This window comes from Erythrolamprus reginae, chromosome 2 (genome assembly GCF_031021105.1).
Source record: "Erythrolamprus reginae isolate rEryReg1 chromosome 2, rEryReg1.hap1, whole genome shotgun sequence".
NCBI classification, from domain to species: Eukaryota; Metazoa; Chordata; class Lepidosauria; order Squamata; family Dipsadidae; genus Erythrolamprus; species Erythrolamprus reginae.
This window is the reverse complement of record NC_091951.1, coordinates 12,545,935-12,564,222: the sequence shown is the minus strand read 5'-3', so window position 1 is coordinate 12,564,222 and position 18,288 is coordinate 12,545,935. Positions and strand designations below refer to the sequence as shown.

General features: G+C 41.6%; 1 protein-coding gene across 2 annotated transcripts in view; it reads right to left on the bottom strand.

Moving 5' to 3' along the window:
* LOC139159740 (class I histocompatibility antigen, F10 alpha chain-like) overlaps positions 1-18,288 on the bottom strand; it is a 28,652-nt gene that overhangs the window by 9,904 nt on the left and 460 nt on the right. For both annotated transcript variants that reach the window (XM_070737105.1, XM_070737106.1), the window contains exons 2-3: positions 7,665-7,940; positions 5,986-6,261 (exon numbers count right to left, since the gene is read on the bottom strand). In XM_070737105.1, coding sequence (XP_070593206.1) covers positions 5,986-6,261; positions 7,665-7,940 — 552 coding nt within the window. The remainder of the gene's footprint in view (positions 1-5,985; positions 6,262-7,664; positions 7,941-18,288) is intronic.

Sequence of the window (18,288 nt, the reverse complement as noted above, 5' to 3'; positions counted from 1 at the left end):
TAAAGCCACAACTGGACTGAAACAATGGTAATTAGCAGTAAAAAAATTAAATAAATAACTTACATTGTGAGCTTGCGATGCATGACATCAGTCCAGCAGTCTGGCTTCTTCTTTTTCCTGCGCATGACTGGAAGCTGGCATTCTTCCCACCTGATGTTGAGAGAATGCCAGCTTTGAGGCATTCGCAGAAGAAAGAAGCTGGAATGTTGGACATGTCACACAACGCATTGTAAGTTATGTCAATTATCTATTTTATTATTTTACAGCGAATTATTGTTTAGGTCCAGCGGTGGCTTAGTGCAGCAGAGAGGAACACTCCTTTGTGTACTAAGTGACCGCTGGAGCAATTGTATCTGTCAGTGGCCCTTTTAAAAGTGTTGGTCTTACAGAAAATGAACAAAAAAGAGAGGCTCAGACCCATAGGGAACTAAAGCATTTACTACTTAAAGTGGTACATACAAGCAGGCACACCCAGCGTAATAAATAATTGAACTTTATTAAATAGTCTCACTGTACATAAAGTGCACACATTGACTTGTATTTAATTTTAAAGAACAACAAATCTCCAAACTCTTTTTTTTATAACATAATAACGTTTTAATGCTGTTGCTAACCAACGATGAATAGAATACTTCCTACCATTAATGTGACTTCTGGTGCTGAATGGATTTGCTGATGGCTTTGTAATCTGGTTCATACGTGGTGAGGTTTAGCTTCATGCAGGCGTTGAGACTTCCATCCGTTAAACGTGAACGTATGTTAGTCTTGATGTGCTTTAGATGTGAGAAAGACTGCTCGCATGCATAGGTAGAGCCAAACATTGTCAGTACAGCAATACCCACACGCTGCAGTGTTTGGTATGTGACAGGAAGTGCATTCCAAGTTTTGACAATCAGCTGGTCTGCATGTTGGAGTTGTTTCATTTCTCTCCACTTGTGTTTGCTTGCCAACTCTGCTTGCTGTCGTGCAAGTTTTTCCAAATCTTCATTAAGTGATTTAAACTTATTCACCCACATGTCTGAAGCCTTCAGGTCAGCAGCTTGTAGCTCAAAATCTCTGATGGAGACACCAGGGATATAACTCAGGTCAGTGCTGTCCAGTGCACACTCATGTGGATGAGTGATGAACTTAAAAAGACGAGTGTGCTCACAAAATTCTCCAAAGCGCGCTTTGAATGATTGCAGGAGATTGGATGTAAAGCCTGCTAGCTGCTGAATATCAAGATGTTGTGCAGGGTCATTTGCTGTGCATGCATCTTTAAACTCTCCCAGTTTTTCAAAGTGTATTAAATGACCTGTTTCAATGTCTGCGATAAACAGTTCCAGCTTATTTTCAAATGCAAACACAGCTTGTTGAAGCGATAAAACTGTATTACCAACGCCTTGCATTTTCACATTGAGCTGGTTCAGATGTTCAGTCATATCTACAAGATAGAAGAACTTCAGGAGCCACTCAGTGTTGGACAACTCAGGATGGTCAACGTTTTTCATTTCAAGAAAAGTTCGTATTTCACTCAGACAAGCTGCGAAACGGCTGAGCACCTTCCCTCTTGACAGCCAGTGCACGTTGCTGTGCAGAAGCAGACCAGGATAATTATTCCCAACTTCATCCAGGAGTGTTTTAAACTGGCGATCATTTAAAGCACGGGCAACAATAAAGTTGACCACCTGAATGACAGGTGACATCACCTCACCAAGCTGCTCACCAAACATCTGAGCACAAAGTGCCTCCTGATGTAGGATGCAGTGAAAACTAAGGATAGGTATTTTTTCATGTTCACGAAGAAGCGCTACAAATCCTTTGTTTTTTCCTACCATGCATGGAGCACCATCAGTACACACTGAAATAAGTTTATGCATTGGTAGATTTTTTTCTTTAGTGAACTCAGTGAATGACTTGAACAAATCATCCCCTCTTGTTGTCCCTTTCAGAGGCAAAACAGCAAGACTTTCCTCATGTAACGTGTCACCGACAGCATACCTTGCAATGATGCTGAACTGAGATATATGGCTTACGTCAGTTGATTCATCCAAAGCAAGAGAAAAGAACAGAGCTGTATTTATGTCCTTCACTTGGGATGCCTCAATCTGATTTGCCATCATGATGGCACGGTCATGAACTGTTCTTGCTGACAGAGGCATGTTTTTTATCCGTTTGATAATCTTGGCTTTATCCGGAAAATCATCAAAAAGTTCATTGGCAACATCAAGCATAAATGTTTTGGCATACTCCCCATCTGTGAATGGTTTTCCGTTTCTGACAATTGCCAAAGCACCAACAAAGCTAGCCGAATTTAAGTCACCTTGTTGGGTCCAAACTCGAAGTTGCTGCTGACTAGCTTGCACTTTGCACAGCAGCTCTTGACAGGCTTTCTTCCTGCTGTCCCCTGCAGGATATTTCGATGCAAATGAAGCATGGCGTGTGTCAAAGTGGCGCTTTATATTTGACCGCTTCATGGATGCAATTTTATCATTGCATATAAGACAAACTGGTGAACCTGCTCTCTCCACAAAGGCAAATTCGTCTGTCCACTCCTGCTGAAAAGTACGATACTCCTCATCCTTCTTTCTTTTAGCCATCTTCTTCAATAAAGGGCAGTACTGTGGGGGTGAATAGAAGGCTCTGAGTCATTATTTCTTTAATTTGTGGATTTGTCTGCAAGCAAGGCCAACTCCAGGTTTCTTTTGGTCCTTGTGCTATAGAACTTTAGTAGACCTCTAGAAGAGCTGTCTTCTTTTCGTCACGGGTTAGTCGGGTGCTGACGCCGGCCGTGTTCAGCTGTCACTTTCAATACCCCAGCATGTCCCACCATATGGGTAAGATGTCAGCTGTAGGGATACCTACTACACCCCAGTAGCCCCCCCCCATCCAGTGACTACAGGTGGTGTGCCCTTACCCATACCTATTACACCCAGTGACTACAAGCAACATCACCCACCCCTGCTCACGTACCTATTACATTCAAAACATCATAATTTTATCTAATAAAGCCCCATTTGTGTTTAGATATTTTCTTACCTCAAATTTTATCCTTGGGGGGAGTCTGCAATTTGATTGAAGGTCGCTTCTTCTCAACTTGGTGTTCTTCACCAATATGGCGCAGATAGCTTCACAACTTCCAGTCTTTCCGAGGAAAAAACAGTCACTGAGCAAAGAAGAGACACTGTGACAGGAACAGTCAAAACTCCTCTTCTGGGACATAAATCTGAGGTCAGAACAATAGGTAAGTATAAAGGGGCTTTATTAGCTAAAAGGAGCAAGTACTTCAGCAGTGAATGTAGCTCATTGCTGAACTAATAACTCTGTTTTTGTATCAAAGTGACATTCATTTTAATTTAACACAGCTTATCTTGATCACTTTATTGAGAGTTTGTCACACAAGCTTATTGTTTCTCACATTTTCCCATATATAGAATAACCCACATTCACACAGAGTAATACAGCACAGAAAATTGCACTCCTCAGTGCTGCCTGCGTGAGGCTAGCTAGAAGCACAAGGGCTGTGTATACTGCCCAATTTCAGTCCAGAAATGCTGCAGCATTCCTCCTGCCACTGAGCTCCTATTGACATAAAGACCCTGACAATAAATGTTGCAGGTCTGCGCTGACCTCCTGTTATGCTCAAGAGGAGCTCAATGGGAGCCCACAGGACTCGCAGAAGCATTTCTGCACTCAAATTGGGCAGTATACACAGCCCATGTTCATCGCGCCAACACTGAAGAATGAAGTACAATTTTCAGTGCTTCATTCCTCAGTGTGAATAGGAGCCTAAGTGTGCCAAAAATCTAGTTTCTCTGAGAATAAGACAGTCTTATATTACTGTCACCCAAAAACGTGGGGTGTCTTAGAAAACACCTGGTGGAAGCGGTGGGCTTCTAACAGTAGAGGACCACCACTGATGTCACAGTCCCATCACTGCTATCCGCTGCCTGTATACCGCTGCCTCGAATAGTGGAGGCTGCAGCGCTGGCTGTGATAGGATTGTGCAAGATGTCACATCCTATCACCTCCACCACAATCCTGGAAAGCACAGGGGTGTCACTGCCTTAAGTGCTGTATACAGGCATCAGTTAGCAATGATTGGCCTGTGACACTATTAGGCTGCTTTCACACTGCAGATTTTTTTAAAAAATATGCGCTGATTTTATCTGCTATCCATAGAAGTCTATGGAGACTTGCGGATTCTGCATCCATGCCACAGTTGCAGAATCTGCTGCGATTCAACCTATTGCAGTGTCCTATATTTGGCGGAACTCCCATAGACTTCTACGGGGCTGCAGATTGCATTCCCGTAAATATAAATAAGCATCAGCATAATGCAGTGAAATCTGCATAGAGAAAATTTTGATTACGGCAGATGTTATCTGCCGCTGATTCAGCGACAGATAAAATCTGTTCTACAGTGTGAACATAGCCATTTCCCCAAATAAAACCTCTCCCTCAGGACTCCCCTGGAATTAAAGGACTTCTGCCACCCATATTTCATGCTTGGAGGCTTTTAAATCATCTCTTGGGGGTATAAGAAACTGATTTAAAGCCCCCCAAGAGTGAACTAGCAGCGATCGGTACCTGCCGAATATGTAGTTATATTTGCTGCGCTCTGCAGCTCCGACTACCGGGTTGATCCCTGCATCTTACGTCACGCTGCTCCCTCTCTCTCCATAGAGGTAAATGGAATCTGCTGGCAGCGTATGCGCACCAGTGGCAGCACGACGTAAGATGCACGGTTCAACGCGGAAGTAAGAGCTGCGGAGCACAACGAATATAAATGGAGGGGGTTATGAAGCTCATGTCTCCTCGGTTCAGCAAGGCAGAGCCGGCGGCGCATGCGTGCTAGAGTGAAAGTATATGCAGCGATCCCACACAGATACGTCATCGGGTGGAATCGCTGCATTATGGGAGAAGGTAAAAACAGGGGCTAGCGCCCCAATAACATATAGCACGGGCGCCGTTCCTGAGCGCTTTATTACAGCTCTGGAGGTCTCCCAGAGCTGTAATAAAGCGCTCAGAACAGATTTTTGCACTGATAGTGGTCCTTTAAATCAGTTTCTTATGCCCACAAGAGATTAATTTAAAGCCTCCAAGAGTGTAATATGGGTGGCAGATGTCCTTTAAGGCCATTTTTTTTTGGGGGGGGGGGGGGCTATATAATGGATTATGTGGGATTATTTTCAGGGGTGAAGTGGGAAGGGGGGGTTGGTGGGACACACTGTATTACACAGCCCCTTTATTGATGCAGCTCACTGCTGCTGACCATGAGGCTGTGTAACAATTTCCATGTTATAATGTTCACCTTCAAAGAAGCAGCACAGCCAGGGGTTTCTGGAACGTCCAAGGGAGACACAAGGGAGGAGGCAGATGCCCCTTCACTAGGGGACGCAGGTGCGTGCTTGCAGACGGCGCGGCTGTGCAGGGAATTATGGGAAATGTAGTCCATGCTCCCTGCCGCTCACCACTGCCGCCAATGCTTATCAGGCCATCAAAGAACTACCAATATCAGCGTGCACCGCGGCCTGATGGAGTGCGGTGCACGGGCTGATGGAGCGCGGTGCATGCATCCTTCCCATAGACAGGTAGGAGCCCTGTCTGCGAGCCAGATACGGCCATCAAAAGAGCCATATCTGGCTCGCGAGCCATAGGTTCCCGACCCCTGTTCTAGATGGTAAATTAATAAAAAGTCCTAGGGAAAGATTATAATGTGAGTCCTCCTGTGGGGGGGAGGGGGTGTTCCTGAAGGTGGGGAGGGGGTTAAGAGGAAAGGCTGACTGACAGCCACTGTTTGAGGCTGCATTTCCTGGTCCACTGAATGGCTGCCTGGTAGTGAGAACCAATCAGGGCTTCCCGTGTCCTGGAGAGGCTGGAAGGGGGAGGGGGGATTCCCACCAGGGAGAAAACAGGCTGTAGACCAGGGACTCAAAGGGGCTGAATGTGTCCAAGAGATCCGGCCACAAAGGAGGAAAGTCCAGTCTCCATTCAGATGCTCACCTGTCCTCAGCAGCGTCTCATTCCCATAGGACAGGTACTTCTCCAGCCACTCAATGCATTCCTCCTCCAGGTAGGCCTTATATCTCCGATTCATTGCTGTAATAGCATCCCATTTCCTCTGGGTGATCTGGGCCTGGGGGTCGGGAGCCACCCAAGTGAGGATCTCCTTGTCAAAGGTGATGTAGGTCCTTCCATCATAGCCATACTGCCAAAACCTTCCTTTGCTACGTTCTCTCTGGAACTCACAGCCATACATCAGCTGCCATGTGTGAAGGCCTAAAAGACAAGAGAGGAGGATGGTTTCCGTAGTCCTGAAGATAGACAGAGCTGCCCCCCTTCCTGCAGGGACTTTGACAGAGGCAGTGACACCCCCATTTCCTCCCTAGAGTCCAAGGGAAAGGAAGCCCCCATCACTAACCTCCCTTCCCCCCTCCCTCCCCCTCCCTCCCTGCATTCCCCTCCCCCCAGGACGGAGTCCCTGAACCTTCCCAGGAAAAGGGAATCTGGAAAAGGCAGCAGAGGATCCCAAGGGAGACGGAGAGAAGGAGGAGTGGAAAAGAAACAGAGGGACGGAGATCCTTCCATCTTTCTCTCTGCTGTTCCTCTGGGGGGAAAGGAAGGGATCCCAGAGAGGGAACAGGAGCCTGGATCTGCGGCTGCAAAGAGGGACTGAGAATCTGGTGGTCTCAAAGAGGATCTGATTGATCTACAGCAAAGCTTCCAGGGATCCCTGTGACCATAGATCTTGGTCTATGTTCATAAATAGTCACAAGGGCTGGTTCCCACTTTGGGCTAAGTAGAAACAAACATGGTTTAGTGCAATGTGGGAATGAAGCCTTGAAGGGCCACAAAGGAATATTTTCCTCAGCAACAGCAGCAAGTGGCCCAGTCTGATCTGGACACTTGAAGGGCTATTGGCCTTTGAAATGAGCTTGAAGTCCACAGTCTTTGCAAGGCCCTGGAGAAGATATTTAGATTTCAAGTGACCAGATTCGTGGATTTAAAAGAAAACTGAATGTTTGAAAAAACCAAAAGGAAATCCTGAAATGTTTCCACTCCCTGGCCCTGTGCCCCCCCCAAGAGCCCCCACCCCATTTGGATCTTCCTGGCCCCTCCTTCCAACTGGAGGGTGAGCAGAAGCTCCCGGAATTTGGGGGGCCCTTGTCCCTCCAAATAGGGGGTGAAGGAAAGGGATCTGGTCATCCCAGGTGGATCTGCACTTGATCCCTTATTTCTCAGGGGTGGAAACAGAGAAGGACGTGGACCTGCTTGCCCCAGAATTTAATTAGGATCCACTGCCTTTCTTCGGTGGGGGAGACCTGTGATTCCCTTCCTCCCCCACAGCAGGAGATCCACCAAGGTCAGACCCTCCAACTTTCATGGGGGGGGGGGAGATTTCGGTCTCTTTTTATCTCGGTTTATATCAATATCAACATTCAGAAAGAAAGATGTATAAATTTAAACTAGTTTTCATTTACTGCTATTGGCAGAAAATGCCAGCTATGGAGAGAAGGACAATCTTATATGGATTTTAGAAAAATAATAAATATATTTAAAAAGACTATTTTAAAGGTGTGGAATCAGCCTCTCCCTTTGAAGGGACCCCCCCTTTGTCCCCCCCCTCTGGCTTCTGGGGAGGGGAATATGGGGCCGGAGGACCCACCCAACCCATCACTCACCTTCGCTCTGATTGTAGCGACTCCTCAGAATCTCCAGGTTTCCTCTGAATGTCTCCTCAGAGGCACGAGCACTCTGGGTTTGACTGTCCCAGTATTGGGGGTCCCCCTTCCCCACCTTCTCCATCCAGGAGACTCGAGGCTTCATCCTCCGGCTGTGGCTGTCGTAGTGAACAAAGACCTGACTGTCCACAAACCCCATTTCGACAAAGTGGGGCTGCCCCTGACTGGGCTCCGAGATGGAGGTGAAGAAATACTTCATGGAGTGGGAGGAGGCGCCTGGAAGGGACCCAGAGGGGCAGAATTAGGGGGCTTCAGTCAAGGACCCTGATGCTCTATGGGGCACAGAAGGCTCCATTCCCAGGGTTGGAAAGAAGGAGGAAGAAGAAGAAGAGAAAATGAAGGGGGAGGTGATGGGAGAGAAAGAAAAGTGGTGGAAAGAGGGAGCAACTGAGAGAAAAGGAGCATCTTCTGGAGGGTCTGAAGGGTTGGGGGGCAGAGAGGTTAGGGGGAAGTGAGGAAAGGAAGGGAAAGCAGAGACAGAGAGAGAGCAGGACCCCCAAACTTTTTGTGCTCCCCTCCAATTTCCCCCCTTCCAGCAGGGCCTCCCTCCCCCCCTCCCCCTCTGTGTTGCTCAGTCTCTGCCCCAAGGAGGCTGCAGGGGCCCCACAGGAAGAAGGGGGGGCTCCATCCCCAGAAGCTCAAAACACAACAGGAACCCCCATCTGGTCCCCCCAAGAGAAACAAACAACATTCTGACTTCACTGAGGCCCAACATGGATTGTGAATAGGTGCAGATTTAAGGGGGGATTTTATAAAATGGGGAGGGGGGAATTGGGGTCAGACAGGAGGCCGTGGGATCCTTACAGGAAACCCAAACTGCTTCCCTGGGAGTTATGGGGAGGCAAAGGGGGGAGTGAATGGGGGCAGTAATGATGCAATGTAGCCCCCCCGAATCTTCCCCCTCCCCCCCACTGGGAAATTCCCCCTCCCATCCCAGAGTTCAGGCATCCGAACAGGACTTGGCTTTGAACCCAGGACTCAGTGGGTCTCAACCCCATATCTTGAGCCATAGAGACCCAGTGGATAGAATGCAGCATTGCAGGCTAATTCTGCCCACAGCCGGGAGTTCAATCCTGACCTCAAGGTCTTCCGAGATTGGTAAAATAAGGACCCAGATTTTCAACTGCTTTGAGTGGGGTGAAAAAAGTAACATGATCATTTTTCACACTTGAGACCATTGAGCATCCCCATGTTCTTCACATGATCAAAATTCAAACACTTGTGACGACTGCAGGGTCCTGGGGTCATGTGACCCCCTTTTGCAACCTTCTGACAAGGAAACTCAATGGGGAAACAGATTCACTTTAAAACCATGTCACGTTAACAACTGCAGTCATTTGCTTTTAAAAATTGGCAAGAAAAGTCGTAAATTGAGGCAAAACTCACACATTTCCCACATAGCAACATAAATTCTGGGCTCAATTGTGGTCACAAGTCGGGGACTAGATATATAAGTCTAAGCGCTGGTGCTCTTGCTGTGCCACAGAAAACCTGTGATTATCCCAAGAGAGAATAAATGAAGAATCCCAGCCACTCAATTAGGGTCTGAAGCCATAATTCCCAGGTGCTAGAAAGGCACCAGATTTATTTTGAATCTCACTTTCTCTGACACTTTTCCTCTTTTGAAGTTGACCCAACATGTTGAGAGCACAAAGAAAGGCAGAAATGCCCCTCAGTCAATTTGGGAGAACGATGAGACTAGGAATAAAAATAATATATATTATATAGAATGAAATAGAATAGAATTCTTTATTGTCTCCAGTGCAGAAGCTCTCAGTGACCTCAACTATCTATCAGTGACTCTCAAGGCTTAACTCGGAGTTACTCTAATTCACTTGGACTTCAGTGTGGACTTCAACTCCCAGAATTCCCTTCACCCCAGAAACCCCTGTAGACTCTCCACCCTGGCCCCACCCCCTGGCCCTCACTGAGGCTGCTTGGGAGTTCCTGCTGGGACTCTCCATGGTGTATGGGGATGGGGGGCTCAGCTGGGGTCCTCTCCTTAAATCTCTTCAGCTTCTGTGGGGAGGTTCCTGTCCCCTTAAAGCCTTTTCAGCCCTTTCTTGGAGGAGAGACTAAATTCAGAAGACATAAACTATGGCAACATTTACTAACAATGACCAAAAAGCCCATCACATTGGGTTAAAAGAATGGAAAGAAAACAAAATGCTCCTGGGGAATCTCCAAGGCCCCTTTGTTGGTGTCTATTCTGAAAGCTCTTCAGAGGAAAAATTCTTCCACAGCACCAAAGACTTTTTTTTTTCAATTTTTTAATTAATTTTCATAAAATAGACAGACACACATACAAACAATAAACATAAAGTGGGGGTGTATTTCCCCCGCTTCTTTTGAAAGTATACATTCAAATACAGAAAAAGAATACATAATTGAATATATGTTAAGTATTAAAAAATTTAGTAAATTTGAGTTAAAGTTTTACAGATCTTGAATACGATGTAAATGTTAGATAAGGTTAGTATAACATAATCATCAAGAAATACCTTTAATATAATCTTAATTGCTATGGTAAAATACCATCAGACCTTCAAACCAAACATTTAAGCTAATTTCAACTATTCTACATCAAAATTCTTAGTATGTTACTTATACTTATACATAAACTACTATGTCATAATCATCAAAAAATACATTTGAACTAGTATTAATATTGTTATCACCCAGGTAAAAACAAATGCAGAAAATTAACTAGAGATAAATATGTATATCTTATTTTTTCTTATCTATCCATTTATAAACATTGTTCCATGTTTCATAAAATTTAGTATCTTCTTGATCGTTTAATCTTCTTGTCATTATGTCCATTTCAGCGCAATCTAGTATTTTAGCTATAACCTCTTCTTCCTTGGGGATTTCCTCCCCTTTCCAATTTTGTGCATATATTATTCTAGCCGCGGTTAATATGTGTATAATTAAATAAAGAATTTCTTTCTTGTAAGTCTGATTTGTAACACCTAGTAAGTAAAATTCCGGGGTATTATCTATATCTTGCTTTATTATTTCTTTTAATATTTTCTCAATCATCTTCCAATATATTTTAGCTTTACCACATGTCCACCATTGATGGTAATAGGTTCCTATATCCTTCTTACATTTCCAGCATACTGGGGATGTTTTGGGAAACATTTTTGCTATCCTATTTGGTGGGAGGTGCCATCTATAGAACATTTTAATTTGATTTTCTTTTAATGAAACTGATTTGGTCATTTTCCAGTTATTGATCCAAACTTTCTCCCATGTATCTATGTCTATTTCCTTACCAATATTTCTACACCATCTTATCATAGTATCTTTTAAAGTCAACTCTATATTTTTATGAGCAATGAGAAATTTATATATTTTCCCTATCACTTTTATTGAATTAGTGGTAATTAAATTACTTAAGAGATTCTTACTTTTATTAAAAATGTAAAGAGTTTTATCCTTCTGGTATCTAGATCGAATCTGGGCATAATGCCACCAGTCTATTATTATCCCTTCTTCTTGTAATTCAATTCTAGATTTTAACTTCATCTGATCATTTAGTAATTCTTTATATCTATAAGTTATTTTCTTGTCCTTTATAGACTTTGGATGCGTTATTGCTTCTAGAGGAGCTAGCCATTCTGGGATATTTAAAAAGTGGTTTTTCTTTACGTCTTTCCAGACTTCTAGTAGATACTTCCTTAATGTATGCCTTTTAAAGTATGAATGGTTTTTTTCCTTATCATACCATATAAATGCATGCCATCCAAGCATTAAATCGTGTCCTTCTAAGTTTAGTATTCTTTTGTTATCTAGGATTATCCACTCTCTAAGCCATGTTAATGCAGCAGCCTGATAGTATAGTTTCCAATTTGGAAGGCCGAATCCTCCTCTTTCTTTAATATCTTCTAAGCAATTCATTTTTATCCTTGCTTTTTTCCCTTGCCATATGAATTTTTTAACTAGGTTTGTTAAAGTTTTTAAAAAGATTCCCCCTGGATTTATTGGTATTACCTGGAAAAGAAATAAAACCTTGGGTAAAATATTCATCTTAATTGTTGCTATTCTTCCTAAAAAGGATATTTTCAGATTGTTCCACATTGCTAAATCTTTTTTAATTTCTGCTAATAATTTTATATAATTATCATTTTTTAATGTTATTGTTTTCGCTGTTAAATTTATTCCTAAGTATTTTACTTTTTTTACAGTCTTTATTCCGGAAATACTTTCTAATTTAGTTTCTTGTGTTTTATTCATATTTTTGGTCAAAAAATGTGTTTTACTTTTATTTATCTTTAAACCTGCTACCTTTCCATATTGTTCAATGGCTTGCAGTAAAGTAGGAGCTGTTGTTATCGGTTCTTCAATTATGAACATTAGATCATCTGCAAAGGCCTGGACTTTATAAGTTTCGTCTCCTACAGTTAAACCTTTTATTTTAGGGTCCGCTCTTATTTTAATTAATAAAGTTTCCAGAGTCATGATAAATAACAATGGTGATATAGGGCAACCTTGACGGACTCCCTTATTTATATCAAGTGTTGGTAATTGATTGTTATTCAATATTATGTTCGTTGTTTGTTTTGAGTATATAGTATCTATTAGGTTAACAAATTTTGGGCCAAATCTCATTTTATTTAATTGCATTTTTATGAATATCCAATTAACGTTATCAAAGGCCTTTTGAGCATCTAGAAACATTAAAGATGCCGTCTTGTCTGAATATTGTTCATAATACTCTAGTGTATTTATTACTGTTCTAAGATTATTTTTAATTTGTCTCCCTGATAGAAACCCATTTTGGTCTTGGTGTATTATTCCATTTATAACTCTTTTGAGTCTCTCTGCATAAATGGCAATAAATATCTTATAGTCTACGTTTAATAATGATATAGGCCTATAGTTTTTAATTTTTTCTGGATCTGTGCCCTGTTTATGTATTAAAGTTGTCAGTGATTCTGACCAAGATTTGGGGATTTTACCCTCTAGTCCTACATAAATTAAAGGTTTCTAACATGTGGTTTCTTATTGTTTCATTTGCTATCTTGTACCATTCTGCGGGTATGGCATCTGGGCCTGTGGCCTTGTTGCTTTTCTGTTTTCTTAATTGTTGTTAGGAGTTCTTCCATTGTTTTGGTCCATCCATGGTGGCCTGTTGGTCTTCTGTTATTTGTGGTAATTTTGAAGCTTTTAAGTAATTAAAAACTTCATCTTCGGTAACATGATCTTTGGCATATAGCTCTTTATAAAAATTATACACAATGTCTGCCTTACCTTCTGTATCGTATTTATTATACCGTCTTTGTCTTCTAATTTTTGGATTAATTTTGATTGACTCTGTTTTCTAAGTTTATATGCTAGCCATCTGCCAGGTTTATTTGCGTGTTCAAAATATTGTTGCTTTGCTCTTTTGATCTTTTCAGTTAATTGGTTTTGTTCTATAATTCTAATTTTAATGTTTAATTACATTTATTTCTGTCTTTAAATCTCTATTCTTAATATGTTGCTGCGATAAGGATTCTAATTGTTTTAATTCATTTATTAATTGTAGATAGTCTGATTTCTTTTCCTTGTTATATTTTGCTGTGTAGGATATTGTTAAGCCTCTTATATAAGCTTTAACTGTGTCCCATAAATTCTGTGGAGTAGTGTCAGAGGTTTTATTAATTTCAAAAAATTTTTTAGTTCCTTTTCAATCCAATCCTTGTATTTCTTATCATTTAATATATATCTATTCATCCGCCAATTGTTCTGTTTATTATTCATTGTCATAGAGACCACTATTGGGTTGTGGTCAGCCCATGTATTAGCATCTATCTCGACCTCTCTTATTTGTTCTGCGACCATTTTTGGTGCCCATAACATGTCAATTCTCGTCCAAATTTTATGAGGGTTGGAGTAGAAGGTATATTGTCTTTTATGAGGGTGTCTTTCCCTCCAAATGTCGCTTAGTAATAATTCTGCTTTCATTTTTTGGAAAGTACTAGGTAGCAAATTCCTTCTTGTTTTTTTGCCTTTTTGCCTTTTTTTATTACCTCCCCCTCCTGAATGGTCTAATTGTCTATTCGCAATAGCATTGAAATCACCTATTATCAATACGTTATCAATAGCTAGATCTATTATTATTTGATGTAAATTTTTATAAAATGTCATTTGGTCTTCATTAGGGGCATAGATAGAAACAACCACTAGAGGTCTAGGTTCAATATCAACTTGTACAATCAATATCCTACCCTCTTTATCCTTATATATTTGTTTGGAATTTATAGAACTCTTAACATACATCACTACACCTCTTTTTTTTTGGTCTGCTAATGCAGCATACATTTTTCCAATTTTGGGATTCAACAGTAATTTTTGGTTATTTTTTTTAATATGAACTTCTTGTAATATTGCAATCTGAACATTTTGATTTCTAATTTTTGAAAAGATTTGTTTCCTTTTCCTTGGTTCATTAAGTCCGTTAACATTTACAGAAAAGATTTTTAGATCTTTGCTTGTTGTCATTTAGTAGGTTTTTTGGTTTCTCGCTGAGGTTGAACTCTTCTAGTACCTTGGTCCTGCTCTATTACTTGAGCAGTAGCCCCCAGATCTTCTTCTTGCTGGGTTGGTAATTTTTCCCCTGGTTGCTGTTGAGCTGGTTGTAGTTGGACCACTTGTTGCTTACTTGTGTGATCAAAGTGGCTGATGCCACTATTTTCAAAAAAATACATAGCTTGTTCTACGTTTTCCAGTTTGTATCTTGTAGAGCGCCATGTCAGAGAAAGTCCTTGTGGAATAAGCCAATGGTAAGTGATGTTTTCTTTGATCAAAATTTTAGTTAAAAAGTGATAATCTCTTCTGCTCTCTCTGACGCTTCTTGGAACTTGTTTTAGTATCTTTATATCTACTCCTTGATGTTGAGGCTGGGAATTTCTTGAATAATGGAGTATGTCATCTCGCAACGCTTTTCTTGTAAACTTAATGTGTATCTCTCTTGGGAGGTTGTGGCGACGGATATAGCTATTCGAGATTCTGTATACTTCATCGATTTCTTTCAGTAAAGCAGTAGGATCCTCTTGGAGTATACCTCCAATAGTTTCCGCCATAGTCATTTTTAAATCTTCATCTTTTTCCTCTTTTATGTTCTGAAATCGAAGTCCGTACGAAGCTCGTTGCATCTCCAGCTGAATGATTGATTCATCATATCTTCTGTATCTTTCATCAGCTCTCCCTTCAAGGTAGTTCATTCTTTTCTCATTTTTGTCAGATTGCTCTTCAACTTTTTTGACTCGTTCATCACTTTCTTGGAGTGTTTGTTGAATCTGCTTTATCTGATCTTTCATCTCACCCATGTCAGCTTTCAATTGGGCCATCTCCACTTTGAATTCTGCCAGGTCGGCTTTTATAGCTTCTCTTTGTTGTGTTGCATCCTCTTTTATGGCCTCTCTTTGTTGGGTGGCGTCTTCTTGTGATTTAAACATAAAGTCCTTCAAAGTATTTAAAGTTTCATGTAAAGTTGCAAAGTTAGACTGCATTATTTTGTCTTTGTCTTTATCCTTGGTAGACATGGTTAACACCTGGTGCGACGGGGAAGAATGCGGTGACACTTGTGGAGAGAGAGTAGTTGGTGTAGTTTGTTTTTTTGCTGTTTTAACAAGGGTTGAGGTACTGGACATTGTCAAATTAGAATCCACTATTTCAAATTTAGATTAGTTTCAATTTATATGTAGTAAAAAAGAAAGGAGTTACTATAAATTCCAAATCTGTTCAGTGTATTCTGTTAAAAAAAAATTCCCTTAAAATATAGCTATACCAATTCAGTACCAATTCAATTAATAACAGAATTCAAAATGTATTATTATTTTTAAAAGTTAAAATATTCAATGCCACACAAAAAAAGAAAAAAAACAAGTATTGACTTTTGAGAATAAGAGAGAAGTAAAAGTTAAAAATAAGTAATGTGATGGGAAGGCAAGAAATAGAGAAGGGAAAAAAAATATCAACTATATATAGAAAATAGAAAGAAAAACATAGGAGGAAAAAATTTGAGAGGAGGGAAGGAAAGGGAGAGGGGAAGAAAGTAAAAGTTATTAAGAAAAGTGAAGGGAGTTGTTCAAAGGGGGAAAAAAAGAAAAGAGGAGGTAATGTTTTAATTCAACTAATTAGAATAGAGCAGGAACCCAAGGCTTGTTAACAATGCATATGCTTCAAGCTAAACTTCTTTTAATAATAACAATACACAAGGAATAGGGAAAAAAAAGAAGGTCAAAGGAAAGTCAGGAAAAGAAAACTAGTTATTCAAAAGACACAATATCAATATTATATACTTGTATTCTTCTTATAGGTCCTGTAGTTTTGCTAGAGAGTAAAGATGAAAGTCCAGGTCTCAGAGGATGAAGTTGTGTTTAATTTCAATTCCAAGTTCAAAGGAAAAGACAAATCAGAAACTTTCTTGTATTCAAAATGAAGTCAGTTTATTTTCCAAGTTCAAGGCAGGAACAAAGAAACAAATCCCAAGATGGAGTCAAGTTAAATTCCGTGCAGCAGGGCAGATGTTAAAAAAATTCTCAACAAATAATCCAAAAGGAGTCAGCAGGAGTCAGCAGATAATCCAAAGAGGCTCAACAAGTAATCCAAATAGGTTAATCCAATAGTAAGTAATCCAAAAAAAGAAGAAAGATTTCAGTCTCTTCTAAATTCCATTTATTTCATAGTTATTGAATTATTTCATGTTGTGTAAAAGAACAGCAAAAGAGAAAAAAAGGCAGCAAGACTGTGTTCCTCCGCTTTCAGGATTTAAGCCCAGAACATTATGATTTTAACAGTCTATCAAAAACAAATTCTAATCATCGCTAGTAATTTCCTTTAGCAGTTTGAATTTTCTAAATAGTCATATCAAATTTAAGTTATTTTATTAAACCATAAAGTCAAGGAGTTATTTTGTAAATTCCAAAGTTCAAGTTCAAAATGGAAAAGTAAAAGTGAAAAAATTAGATCCGGCTGTTGTTTGCGGATGAGTTCAAACAGGGAAAAACTTTCACTTTCGCCCTGAAGAAAAAAAACTTTTACTTAAAGCTTTCACGATCTTCTGCTTTTAAACACGAAACAAAAAGGAAATTTTTTACCTTAGGTCCTTTCTCTGCTGTATTCTTTTTCAATCAAAATAGTTTATACTTTCACTTCTTAGATTTTTTTTCTTCTTCCCGCTGGGTGAGGGGAGAAAGCGCTGGCCGGTCCTCTTATGCAGAGAGGAGCGGTTCTCCCGTCTCCGAAGCTGCGGGGCGAACCGCTGCCTCCGGAGTCCTGGCGATGGGTCCTCGGGCAGAGGGGAGCCCCCTGTTCTTGGATCGGGCCATCCGAGCCCGATCCGATCGCAAATGCGACCTTCGGAGGGGGTAGAAGGGATCGCTTGGCAGAGCCCTGCCAAAGACGTCCCGCCGCGATCTCCTCCAAACCGGAAGTCTATAGCACCAAAGATTTTAAAGATCATTTTCAGGATCATTCATGGGACTTATTTGGGCAGAACACAGGAAAAGGAAAGACGTCCACAGTCCAGAGAAATAAACAGTCCCTCTGCCCATTCCCTCCAGTATGGTCTCCCAGTCCTTCCCAGTTCAAGGCAAAGGCCTGGGCCTCCTCCTTCCTGCTCCTCCCCACAATCCCAGGGGCCGCTCAGAGCTTTTGGGGATCCCCAGACCCACTTCCTGCTCTGGGGAGATTTCAGAATCCAAATGGATCAGATTGGACTCTCCATGATCCAGAACCCGCTTCTTCCCCTTGTGGGGCTGAGCAATGAGCAAGGCTGAAGTCTGCCTGAGAGGAGAAACGTGTGAATGTAACTCAGGTTGGTCGTCCTCACAATCCTGTATCCTCAAGTCAGAAATGACAGGTGTGACTGTAACACAGGTTTGCATAGGTTTGGCATCCTGACAATCGTGAATGTGCCTCCAGTCAGGAAGGGCTGGTGAGTTTGGGCCTGTCTGTGTCCAAGCAAGCGGCTCATTTCATGGTCCCCCACCCAGAGGTGCTTCTCTCCTTTTACCTCCAAGCAGCTTATTTCATCCTTAAATTCATGCCAACCTTTTTTAATGTCTTTTGAAAAGTTGCTATATTGACAATTTCTCAGCGCAAACAGCCAGGAACACCCCACGTTCCCAATGATTAAAGAATAAATAATACATTGTAAACATTTTTTGATTTTGCAAACTGCCCCATGTTGGGAGCTTCTGAAATGGGAGAAGGAAACTCTTGGGAGGCAAATCTCTGCCTGTCCCCCCCCCAAAAGCTCTGGGGATATTGGGGGTCATTTCAGGACCAAGTGATGGGGGGGATCAGGAGAAAGTGACAATCAGGAAGGAGGAAGATTATTAAGAAGCCCTTCTCTCCAGACTCTTATCCTGCTGTATTCACAGGAAGACTTTAACCCGGATCGATCCACTACACCAGCATCTGCCAAGACACGGATCCCATTAGAGAAACCAGCCGGGTCTTCCCAGCACCAGAATCCCCAAAGAGCCCCAAAGCCCCTCCCAAGGCAGGAAAGGGGATCCAGGCGGAGGGATCAGGCGGAGGCTGCCAGGAAGTTCTTCATCTGACCTGA